The sequence below is a fragment of the Odontomachus brunneus genome, unplaced genomic scaffold (genome assembly GCF_010583005.1).
Source record: "Odontomachus brunneus isolate Ranch 3 - 2012 unplaced genomic scaffold, Obru_v1 Obru_scaffold_195, whole genome shotgun sequence".
Taxonomy (NCBI): domain Eukaryota; kingdom Metazoa; phylum Arthropoda; class Insecta; order Hymenoptera; family Formicidae; genus Odontomachus; species Odontomachus brunneus.
The window spans coordinates 439,085-452,443 of record NW_022639645.1 but is presented as its reverse complement, the minus strand read 5'-3'; the positions used below and the strand labels follow the sequence as shown (position 1 = coordinate 452,443).

At 37.3% G+C, this 13,359-nt stretch overlaps 2 protein-coding genes across 23 annotated transcripts in view; one reads left to right on the top strand and one right to left on the bottom strand.

The window, feature by feature from the left end:
• LOC116851870 overlaps positions 1 to 13,359 on the top strand; it is a 195,198-nt gene that overhangs the window by 36,894 nt on the left and 144,945 nt on the right. The gene's annotated exons all lie outside the window — the stretch shown is intronic.
• The window catches only part of LOC116851868 (rap guanine nucleotide exchange factor 2-like), a 214,429-nt gene continuing 201,905 nt past the window's right edge, over positions 836 to 13,359 (bottom strand). For 6 of the 20 annotated variants that reach the window (XM_032831714.1, XM_032831710.1, XM_032831709.1 and 3 more), the window contains 3 exons: positions 11,359 to 11,541; positions 5,614 to 5,886; positions 837 to 2,194 (listed from right to left, as the gene is read on the bottom strand). In XM_032831714.1, the coding sequence (XP_032687605.1) occupies positions 2,163 to 2,194; positions 5,614 to 5,886; positions 11,359 to 11,541 (488 nt within the window). In that variant the 3' untranslated portion in view covers positions 837 to 2,162. Of the gene's footprint in view, positions 2,195 to 5,613; positions 5,887 to 11,358; positions 11,542 to 13,359 lie in introns of all 20 variants that reach the window. The other 14 variants (XM_032831706.1, XM_032831712.1, XM_032831713.1 and 11 more) reach the window with 5 other exon arrangements.

The window sequence follows — 13,359 nt, the reverse complement described above, 5'->3', positions numbered from 1 at the left end:
TACATTAGGTAAAATTGGGTAAAAAAGTCCTCTACCATTTTGCAAATGACCACATAGATTTTTAGATTAAAGAAAATTTGTGCATTATTGCACACAATTATTTTCTTTCATTAATAACTAAAAAAAACTGATTAAAAATCTACTGATTAAAAATTTGATAACTAAAAAGCTGGTTATTTGCAAAATGATGAAAAGTTTTTGTTTAATTTGATGTACAAGCACACATCACACATCGCTATTACCATAGCTTATCTACCATATCGCGTGCGCGATCATTCTTTTTTAATTAACTCAACTTTCTTTAATTAATATCTCGATTATTGTTGCAAATATCACAAAATGGTATAGGACTTTAATGTTTATCTCAATCCGCTCTATATTCTCATAAAAATTGCGGAGGAGAGTCTAGACATTCTATACGTATTGCGGTAATTATTCAAATAAATTCATTCACTTAACAGCATATATTTTGTGATATCATTAACAAAAAAAGTAAAGAATATATAATTGTAAGAGCACAGCTTCGATATCTTTGTTTTTCGCACTTTCTATAACAACAACAATCTCAGTATCTTGCAAATCTCACAAACAAGAGCCGTCTATTGCCTGTAAACACGTTTCTTATAGCTGTTTGTTACTCTTTTTTCGCCAGCGTCCTGTTGCGGATTAGACCCAGCTACCTGGTGTCGCCAGATTATTTCCCAATAATCGAACTATTCAAATCTTTTACAGCTCACATGATCTTACCTTTGTAATATAGGAAATTGTAAATCTGAAATATATAATATAAATCTGAGACGAGCAATATCTATTATATAATATTCAATATATCCAGGATCTCTCTCTCTCTCTCTCTCTCTCTCTCTCTCTCTCTCTCTCTCTCTCTTTCTCTCTCTCTCTCTTTCTTTTTCTCGTCGTTCTTCCTGCCATCGCCGTCGCCATCGCTGCTGCTGCTGCTGTTCACTAAACGCTATGTAACACTACGCTATTTACACCAACTTACGCACTACTACGGGACACACACGCTAAAGTGTGTTGGCCTACTAATTATATATTACAGAGCACACGTCGTCGTTCGTACTTTCTCTAGCGCGGACACGCAGTGTATAATATATATACATATATACATATATATATGTATGTATGTATATATGTATATATGTATATGTATGTATATATGTATATAACATCTTTGGACTCGGTTTTATTACACATTTATAGAGAATATTACGATCGCTCTCCTTATCTCTTAACGCCTTCCTTCGACTTCTATTCGATCTCGCTTCTTCTCATTGTCCCGCGGGAGCTCCGCGCGCGGGGAACGCGCTTATTATATCCGAAAAGTGTTCCCTCAGTCTGATAAGAAAAAAAGAAAAAAAAAAAAAAAGAAAAAGAGAGAAAAGAACGTAGTACCCTCCTACCATATTTTTCCCTCGTCCTCGGGAACCGACCGGATTCGCCGCCGGTCGCTCGTCGCTTTCCATCCAGTGCCGGTTGAACGGTACACACGTTGTACAAATACTTCCTCCTCGACGCTTGAGATTCTCGACGGTGCCGTCGTCGTGTGTTCGTCGCGGGGGTAGGTGTATGAATGGGGAAGGAGGGGGGAGGGGACCATTGGAAGACAAGCGCTCTCTGTGTAAATGAGAATTAAAAAAAAAATAAACAAACGTCTCTCCCTGACGACGTTGAAGAGAAAGTGGGTTTCACCCACGCGAAAAATTGGCCCGCGCGGCTCACGGAGAGCAAAAGGACACAGAGTGGTGGCCGTGGTGATGATGAGGATGAGGATGAGGATGAGGATGAGAGTGAGGATGAGGATGAGGACGATAGTGGTGGTAATGGTCGACGTGTGTGGCGGTCATTAGACATGCACACCCCGTTGAGGGGGTTTCGGGAATGCTACCGCCGTTGTGGACGCGCAAGCACTCGCAGTTGGAGGAGAAAATTCGCGCGTGTCGCCCTTGTCCTCCACCCTGTGTTCGCGTCTCGGCGCGTGACGTAGCGTGGCGCACCGCCGGGAAGGGGTAAACGACCCCCTTCGTCGCCTTCTGTCTCTCGATCGTGCGAAGGGAACGCTCCCGACGGAATTAACTAAACGGGTAAAACCGAGAGAGAGATTCGGCGTGAGACTGTGTGTCTGGGGTGTGTGTGTGGACCGCTTAGACCGCCGACACTTGGGCGTCTTCGTCATCTGCAACATTTCAGAATGGCGTTTTAGTGAGTGGCACGTAGCAGGGCGCGAGCGCGATCTAAGCGCGTGGGGCTTCAGAATTCGGCTGGACTAATTCGCAACGCGTGCATTCCTCGAGTTTCATTCGGCGACGGAGCGAACACGGAGAAAACTGATTGCTCGGTATTGATGATCATTAACGCGGCATCATTAACGAACTAGCCAGACGCGCTTTGGTCGGAGGAAGCAAAATCTCTGGCTCTTTATCTAAAAACATGATCTCGTTCTCAGTGGTCCCCTTATACATGAGTTATCTAACTTTGATTCTAAAATACCTCTGTTATTTCTAATATTAGAGAAAAATGTGTAAAGAACAAATGATTGTTGTTGGAAGGAATAAATATTGAAGTCAGTCAATCCTTTTCCAATTACACAATTTATTCTTCTTACACATTTTCTTCTGATATAAAAAGAAATAACAGAAATATTTTAGAAGCTAACATTAGGTGACTGATCCTGTATATTCTGTATATACTTCCAAAAGGATTCTTCTTGAAGCAAAAAAGGAGAATATTCTAAAAAAAAAAAACTTTAGTTGCAAGGTGTTACCTATAATCCTATATCTTAAGCGAAAACTCTCACTGGAAGAGTATTCCTCTTTTAATGAAATAAATTATTAATAAGAAATCTACTGGATGTTATTCTAACTTACTTTTTTCCACTTAAAAATTAACGCATTTATTTGAAGCAGAATGCTCTATTACTATTATTAGAAGAAGTTTTTATTATAGAACAAAACTTGTACAGCAGATAAAAGAAATTCCTTTAACTTTGAGAATATCGTATCTCGAATATTTCCCTTTTGGTTTTAGAATTTTCTTAAGACTGTGTATAAGAAGATTCCACTAAAGATGAAATCATATCTTCTTTTTTCTTCTAAGAGCCCCAAATTCGGACCTAAGAATCAGAAACGCTGCTTCTCTCGACAGAAACGCATTTGGTTATTCGTTCATTGCCGCGTCAATTCAACCAATCCTTTTCTCAGTATAGTAAAAAAGAAACGAAGTATCTCTAAGTAGAGGATCGTACGGCAAAAAGAATAACGGGAAAATCAGAAGCTATGGTAATATAATAAAAAAAGAAAAAAAGATTCCATGCGCTGGATGCTAGAGAAAGCGGCTTATATACAGTTCATACTTATTGTCCTACAATCTTGTGGGTTAGAGTCTTCTCGTTTAATGCAATCTGTCTAATAAAAGAGAAACCCACCGGCGTACGTTCCTCCGGAATTTAAGAAAAAAGAAAAAAAAGTCTAATTACTCTTCAAAACGAGTCGGCTCTAGAAGTCTCTCCTCTCTCTTTCCTTCTCTTTCCTTCTCTTTCTCTCTCTCTTTCTCTCTCTCTCTCTCTCACTCTTTCTCTCGGGGAACAATCCCGATACGAACAACAAAAATGGACGGTAGAGGATGATCACGTGCGACAAGTAATGCAAGCAAGCAAGAATTCATGCCTCGTTATCACGCTAAATGATAAATAATTATGGGAACAAACTGCATAATCCGACATACAACATCGTACAACGGTGTCAATGCAAATTTCGACAGCGATGACGAGCAAGCGAATGTGTGGATGCGATGACTAGTAACATAAATATTGACTCGATGCACTTGATGCGGCTGGAATGTCGTGATGCATCGCGGACATTTGCGCGGCTATGCTAAATGAGTGCGCCATTAAACACACACGATAATCACAGAGATTCAATACCCAAGCTCTTCATACGTCGTACACAGGCGCTTCGTTAATTTACACGTGACTAGCGCGTATTTACAGCGCGCGTGTATGCAATAATCAACTTCTTCCCGAGATCAATCGGTAATATTATCGTAATATTGTCGCTGTGTTTACAATTGTGTGCAAAGTCGTGTTCGAGATTATGCCGTGAAGACTCGCGATATCACCTCGATTGTTTCTATTGCTCTATCTTCCCCAAGGTGGGAAAAAATCACCTCGAGAGAAAAATAGCTAAACTAAGTTGCTAAATTAACCGACACTGTGTAAAAGAAAAGATGCTGCCGAATCAGTATAATCAATCAACTCCGCCTTAATTAGTAAACCAATGTTGGGTATTAATCAATTCAAATTTCCTTTCACTAAAATAATCCTTTCACTAAAATAATCCTTTCACTAAAATAATCAACAAATTAACAACCAGAATAAATCAGTCGTCATATACGTAACGTCACGAATAATTTAATTAATTGATGAAATTAATTACTAATTAGAATATTCAATCAAATCAAAGCTCGATAATTAATGCTGGTAATTAATAAATAAGTTGGTTTGGTAATTATCAAAATTAATTATCAAGCTATGATTATTAATTTGATTTGTTAATTATAAAAATTGATTAAAAGCTTTGATTAATTAATAAATTAAGTTTGATAAGTAATAAATAATTTCACTAATCGTGATTAAGTTATTCGACTTTATACGTGACGATTGATTAATTTTGATTATTTGCCGATTATTTTAGTCAAAAAGAATTATAATCGATAAATGCCCAACGCTGCAGTAAATCCTTTGGATTTAACAACAATATTATTGATGCTAATACTGAAGTTATTAAAGTAATGTACTAGTGTCAATAATATTGCTACTAAATCACAAAGATTTATTCCAATTGCGGCGATGATGATTAAATCTATTGATTAACACTGAGAGAAAAAATATCCGAAAAATAAAAAAGTATTTATTCAGTGTTTATAATAATAATATACTCACTTAAATTACCTTTTATTTGAATGGAACAATCGCTTTTATGAAAAGTTGAGGTTTTAAGGAAACGTATATTTTTTTGTTTGAAAAATATTTTATATTAGTGTAAGTAAATAAGTTATTAGTATTCACTGGATACATTTTGTTCATTTCTTAGATATTTTTCCTCTCAGTAACAGAATTCATCTTCCGTGTGTATCAAAAGAAAAGACTGCAGTTTCCCAAAATGATCGGTCCCAGTGACATCCACCAAGATCTGGGGCGTAAAATCGGTATAGCTACTTTCGACTATACGCACGGTGAAAAGTGTTTCGGTAATAAACAAACGTGGAAAAGAAAAGAAAATCTTCCGATCAGCGGGAAAGCGCTGCAACGCTCATGCTCGCCCGAGGCATTACAGACCGCGGAAGAGACCGGTACTCTCGTGTACTGAGAACGGAGGATGGTAATGGTGATGAGAGCTGTAAAGAAGAATCAACACTCTTCGCCGTGCGTGAACGTTAACAACGGGAGCGTAAGCCTCAACGAGCGTAAACCGAACAGCGGTGTGTGAACGTGAGGTGGTTGTGGTTGTGGTTGTGGTTGTGGTTGTGATGGTAGTGGTGGTGGTGATAGTGGTGTGTGAGCTGTGTGAACGGTAGCGATTTGGTTACATGTAGTACCATCTTCGTGATCGGTGCGATAAGTGACCCCCTCGTGGCTGTTAGCACGACCGAGTCTGTGCAATCTCGCCATCTGTTGCGCAACTTTGTACGCCGGTGGTTGACGGCACTGCGGCCCGCTACTCATGCCGGGTCGCATCGTTGTGATCGACGAGATGTTGCCCGCCGCCATTGCGCTCATCGTCGTCATTATCGTCGTGGTGCCCGCTCCGGGCGGCGGCAGCGGGGCTGGCATCCCTAGGCCCATGTTTACTCCTGCTAATCCCGCGGAACCTGAAAACCCTCGACTCACTCCATCTCTCTTTCTCTCTCTCTTTCTCTTCCTCACAGTCCCCCTCCGCGCCGCCCTCAATTCCTCATTCGCTCATCAACATCTCCTCATCATCATCAACCACCAACAAAAGCGATTCGTTGCCATTGCGAATGCGGCGATCTGGTAAACGAGCGTTTCGCGATTAACCCCATCAGCGACCGGCGTCCCATTTATGGCACGCTTGTTTTCTTCACGTGAAAATTAAATAAACATCCGTTATATATCTTCAATTGTATAGCCAATCAAACACATAGTTTTCAGTTATAATATTAGTTATGTAATTTCATTGTCATGTAATTTTATTTAAGTTCGTATAAGTCATGTGTTTATATCTCTCGGGTGATTTAATTTCTACACACAGAAAAATACGTACTGTATTCGAATAAGCATTATTTGTGTTTCAAGTATTTCGTAAATTTATATATCCGCGAATCTATCACAAACTCATAATCCTTCCTTTATAACCTATATTGAGCAATAGCTCAAAGATCTCATCGAGTAGATTTGTAATACAAGGTGTGATAAAAAAAAGACCGGAATTCTGTCGTCGAGCGCGTAAAACTTCAGGGATGTAGTTTAAGATTTTACAGATAGATAGCGCATCCTTCTCCAGTACGCTAAAGTCACTAGATACCGCAATTATTCGCCATGTTTATTCTAGCCACACGCGGTTGATTCAAAACGTCTATATTTGTATGAATATATTGCGTAAAGTAGAAAAAAACAATAAATAACGTTTATCACTTTTCTTATTTGTATAACATTTAACATTTGTAACACATAATAAACAGCTATTTCAACAGCTACTTCATAGAATTGCACTTAATGTGTAGGTAACGTTTGCGCTACGTACACTTCCGACGCCATTTTTATTCTAACGTTGTAACCACGAATTGCGGTACTTCATATATCTAGTGACTTTACAGTACGTTGTAGAAATTTTGTTATGATCGATCCAGTAGTTCCGAAGTTATTGTACTGAAAACGAGTGTGTTTAAACCATTCTGCGATTCGTCACGCGTTTTTAAAATGAAGGTGTTGTAAGAGCAGCGTGTTTGCGTGAAATTTTGCTATAAGTTGGGAAAAACGTGCGCGGAGACATTCAGACTCCTTAAGGAAGTTTATGGGGATGAGACTATGAGTTCACGCTGCTCTTGCAACATCTTCATTTTAAAAACGCGTGACGAATCGCAGAACGGTACAAACACACACTCGTTTCCAGTACAATAACTTCGGAACTACTGGACCGATCATAACGAAATTTCTACAGCGTACTGGAGAAGAATGCGCTATCTATCTGTAAAATCTTAAACTACATCGGTGAAGTTTTACGCGCTCGATGACAGAATTCCGGTCATTTTTTATCACACCTTTTTTTTATCGTCTGTAGTTTATAATTTATAAGATAGAAGACGTCATAAATTAATTATTTGTGTGTGTGTGTGTGTGTGTGTGTGTGTAAATATGTATTGATAGATCATTTGAATCTACTCAACGAAATCTTTTGTTTGAGTTATTGCTAGGTTATAAGGGAACGTTTTTTCTAATCTTGACATCTTTTGATGGGCAAATTAAGGCCCACAGAAAAATGAATATATTATCATGCTTTTTTTATATAAAAAAAAACTAAAGGGGATAGGATAAGTGCAAATGCAGTAGAATGGTATTTTTCTCTGTACAGTGTCAAATTTCTAGAAACGTATAAGAGAATATCTTGTTTCCTTTATTCACTTGTATGTCATCTAAATTTTCAATTGTATATCTGAACCTTGAAAAAATATAATTGCAATCTGGGATATATGAGAAATAAACGAAACTGATTATTTAATAGAAAAAAGTACGTGAAACAATTACGGTCTTTGCTAGGTTAAGGTAGACATCGCGAATTCCATTTTAGACAAGATGCTAAGATATATCCTACTTGCAAGATATCTGAAATATACTTCGCGAAATATTTCAATTGTAGTTTTTCCAAAACATTGTAATGCGACGTTTATGATCGTTCTCACATGTCGTAACCGACCGAAACTTTCCTTAGTGAAACCTCTTTTCGTTTTCCTCACGAAGCCAACGTAAAAAAGAAAAGTTACAATGACAAGCAACAATCCCCGATGAGCTAAGTTAAACAAAGCAAAGTCAACCGCGCTCGTTTAACAACCCGCCGAGATCCGCGACAGGCAGACGAGTTCTAAAGAGAAAACCGCAAGGCATTCGGCCGGCTGTACTCGCCGCAAGAACCTCGCCTAAGAGAGCAAAGAAGTGCAGGACATAATATACCGTATTTTGCGCGGTTAGTACCCTGAAAAGGAACGCCAGTTATATCCGTTAATAACGCAGGACACGCACGCACACGCACGCAAAAAATGCAGCGAGCTCGATGCAGCGTGTTGCTTCTAGGTCAGGACGTTGAGGAGAGAAGCGAACGGGCAAATACTAACGTCGTCGTTGTCGCTAGCACCCACTCGTTCGCTGGTCTCACCTGTTAACACGCCTGTTAGACTGCCATGTTGGTCAATGCTCAACTGAAATTTAAGCAATCGAAGATATGATAAATAAATGCATTTCATGATGCAAGTATTCACTGACTCGTTTGATGGACTCTATTGACTGTATATTATGAGTGTCCCCCTAAGCAATTAAGTATTTCAAAATAAAATATTTAAAAGCTTATAAACAGATAAAATAAGAAAAAGGAAGAGCCGAATTGTAGGTCTAATTTGCATATATTATACTATACACACAGAAAAATATATACTACATTCAAGTAAATGCTTGTCTCAAGCATTTCGTATAATTTCATTCGCAGAAGTATTTCTCAATACATCGGCGAATTTATCACAAGTTTATCGCAAGCATCAAAATATATTTTGAATCCTAATAAGTTTCAACATTTTAATCAAAAATATAAAGTTAAAAGAAAAATTTGGTTACTAAAAAAAAATTTGAGACAAATGAGAACCAAAACGCTGATGGAAAAGCGGATAACAGCAATAATAGAGATAAAAGTTAAATTATATTTATTAATTTTATAAAAGACCCTCTACTATTGCTGTTATCCGCTTTTCCATCGGCGTTTTAGTACTTTCTCGCCTTAAATTTATCTTAGTAATTGAATATTTAAGGAAGCCTACATCAGTATTTTATAATTTGTTAAAAAAAATTCGGTTTATATATATACCATATAGAATCAAATTGAGTTTTATTTCACTAAAACTTTATAATATTTTTATAAAGAGAATAAAACATTTTTCTTTAGTTGTGTGTGTGTATAATGATAATGAACTTCTCTCAAATTTTTTAATAAGCATATTTCAAGACTATTATCAAGAAAATATTCTTTGCTGAAGATAACCATTATTTAAATAAAAAAATAGCATATTATTTTACTGTGTAGACACGCAGATATAAATTATTTTACAAATATTTTATAAAATAAAATTATTTTATAAAAGCAATCAATTTTAGTTATTTATATCACAAATTCTTTTAATATTAGAATATTTCGGCCATGCATATTGTGCTCATCCTTATATGAAATTAATATTTATAATTAATCTATAGACAAATCTAAAAATATTTTTAATCAATAATATAATAAATGCCTCAACTAAATAGCACACGGAAATTAATGTTTATATATCACATAACTAAAATAAAAACTGATATGAATAAATCTCATAAATGTTTGGTAACTGTTTTAACTCATAAATGTTTGATGAATTTCCTAATATTACACAGAAGAAAATTAGTACAATATTTAAAACAAATATAATTAAATTAACAATCATTTTTATATATAAACAGCAACATAATTTCATTAGAAAAATTTTAAAGTCTTGAATTTCAACAAGATTATAATTTTATTTGCATACTATAATATTATATAATATGATTATTTTAATATCTTCTTTTTAAAAACATACTTTCAATTCAATATTTTGTGTTTTTCATTCGTAAAAATTATTTTTGAATAGTAAGAATGTATTTTTCTTTTTGTTAAATCATATAAAATGTACTGATGCAAGTAACTTATCTTCTCTCTTTCTCTCTCATTTAAATAATATATACAGGTCCCGCCACTACCATTATCTTTTAAGGGCGGATTGCTAAAATAATTTGAAGAAAAAATCTTAATGTAAAAATATCGAGGTTATAATACTTTTCAAATTATAAACGATTAAAGTTGACCAATTATACTGGCTAAAGTACGCGCGCTCAGATACGATACAACACAGAGTGATACAAGACATGCACATGTCGCCTCTTTTCCAAATATTGACACGGAAGTTCCACACATAGAACAACGTATGTAATAATAATCTGCCTTTTCTATCATTTAAATAAACATATCGCAAATAATAATAATTTCGTCAAAATATGAATAAAATATCACATAATACATTTATGAGAATCAATAAGCTGTCACACATTTGATGTTTCTTTATGAGATTTACAACTAATTTCATATCTTATGCAAATTCTCGCTTATGGCGAAGAAGGTTGCTACATATCGATAAATCGATCAATATTTCTTGTAAACTATTATGATAAATTAAATCAAATTAATACGTACAATACGCATATGTCGATAGTATCGATTTTTTATCTGTGAAGTAGGAACTCATAAGATAATATCTGGAAAAAGGGCGACATGTGCATGTACCTATACCACTGTGTGTTGTATCGTACCTGAGCGCGCGTACTTTAACCAAAATAATTGGTCAACTTTAATCGTTTATAATTTGAAAAGTACTATAGCCTCGACATTTTTGCATTAGGATTTTTTTCTTCAAATTATCTTAGGAATCCGCCCTTAACAGATAATGCGATAGTGGTGGGACACACTGTATATAATCTCATTTTAATACTTACATGTGAAAATTCAAGATATTTCTGAAATAAGAATATTCTTTCTTTTCTGTGTAAATCTGTCATATGCAATAAAGTTATATCCCATATAAATAACATAAGTTAGAGTAAGACGCGGCTGGTCAGCGACGACCCTCATGGCAGTCGACATGTTAATTAACAACGACACGAACACTAACAAACGTGTCGACCTAGAGTCGGAGTTCTGAAAAATAGCTGAAAACACTACCGGGAGAAGCACACATCCCCAGTGTCCGACAAATAACAAGCGGCTCAAGCTGTGTAAAGATGCTGCGAAAGTGATGGCCAGTGTTAATATCTATTGTCTACCACAACCACACACTCGCAACACTCCAATTCTCTGTTTACGTTACATCACGCGCGCGCACAAATCTGGCATGCATGCACCATCATCATCACACTGCGCTCGCAATCCTTAAAGCAGCGCGGTGTTCAGTCACGAGCCGGGAATTCTTTCCCTCAAGAAGCGGCGTGCGAGAGATTCAATGCAGACCGATGATGCAAGATGGATCAAACAGGCAGAAAGACAGTCGCGGACTCACCTTGAGGAGTCGGGGGTTGGTGGTGGTGATGATGATGATCGTGATAATGTTGTTGGTTGTGGTGATGGTGGTGGTGGTGGTGATGGTGGTGGTGGTTGTGGTTGTGATTCTGATTGGCGGGAAGCGGAGGTAACACTGCTACCGCGTGAGGAAACGGAGGTGCTCCACCCCTTATAACAGACCCTGCACCATACAGAGGCCACATACGATATTTCTTTTCTCTTCGTTCCCGTTCTCTTTCTCTTGACACGTCGCGATCGGCGGAAAGAATCATCATCATCCCTCGGATTGGTGAACAATTGACGCGACTCGCGGCTTCTTACACGGAAAATTCTGCTGGCGCGACGCGAATCTCCCCGAGAAAAGTCGCGCGAGCAACGATCTGATCGTGACGCAAGCTGTAAAGCGAATTTTACAGAAGCGGCGGATAATCCTTAAAGAGGAAGCGATTGGAAGCCACAGATGCTCTGTTATGCCATACGCAGCGGCGCTCTCGACCACGCGGATATCAAAAAAAAAAGAGAAAAAAACAAGGCGCGTGATGTTCAGCAGTAGCTGTGTAGTAATATTCAATTATTTATACATCGTGCTCTCGTGGTATTTACAGGTAATAGTTCGATTAGCACTCGAGGGTGAATGGCCATGGGACATACGTTTCTCTCAGCGATACAGTTTGACCCGGCGAAATGGGGGACGAGAGAAAAATGTGACGGATGGAAATGATAAATATAGAGTAAAACGCGTCGACGAGAACGCACATTCGCGATAAATTACGAGCCAACTCGAACCGCGATCGCTAGTACGAATATAAGACGGTGAAACTGGAAAATTAACGATTTCGGTCGACTTTTTTAAGTCCCGATATGCTGCACTGAGAAAGAAAAATTGATAGAAATAAACTCTACTCTGAGAGAAAAATATAAGAAGTTAAAAAGATTAATTTAATAAGCGCCACAGTAATATATTTACTTGTATCAATATTTTTTATCATATTTTTACACCAACAAACTTTTTTGTAGTAAAAAAAATATTTATTTTCTTCAAGCCGCGTAGCTTATCATGAAGAACAGTAAGTGTTTATTCTATTTAAGTGAAAAATAATTTTAGGAATATTTACTGAAATAAAATTTAAGTGAATTTTCTGTTCGATATTTATTTAAACAGAATTTAAGTATTCTAAAAGTAAGAGAAAATTTAAGTTAAAGTATTTTTTTATAAATATTTGCTTAAATAGGACTTAAGTAAATATGTTATTAGTATTTACACACATATACATCCCGAATTTTTATCTTAACGATATTTTTTTCTCTCAGCGTAGAGAACTACACTTCCATGTCTTCCGCGGCATCGAGAAACCCGGACACTTCACCGAACTCGTCAACACAATCTCGAGTCTCAGGCCGGCATTCACAGTGGGATCTTACATTTTAGATCGTCATAAATTCATCTTCAGATGCCTCATAGCCACGAAACGATCCGTACAGCATCTGAAGATGAACTCAAGACGATCTTGAATGTAAGATCCGACTATGAATACCGCCCTTAGTCGACACAATTAACAGCACTATTCACCGGACACAAAACGACCACGAACAACCGCAATCGTCTGACAACGTGAAAAGAACAGAGACAGACAGACAATGCAAGAAAAAAAAAATGAAAAAGGGAAAGAAAAAGACAAAAACAAGACTGACGTAAAACACAAATCGCACAGCGAATGGGTGTGAAGAGGAGAGTGACAAACGTGATATTCGCGAAGACTACACTTCGGCTTCTCTTTATCCGCGAACGTCGCGGGAGACTCGATTTCCTCTCCGGATTACATCGCGTCGGAAGAAACTACTGTCTCTACTCAACTACTACGGTCTACGGATCGGGCAAACAGGAGTGATAGCACGAGCACACTTGGCCATAATCTCTCTCTCTCCTCTCTCTCGCTCTCTCTCGCTCTCCCTCCCTCTCTCTCTCTCTCTCTCTCTCTCTCTCTCTCTCTCTCTCTCT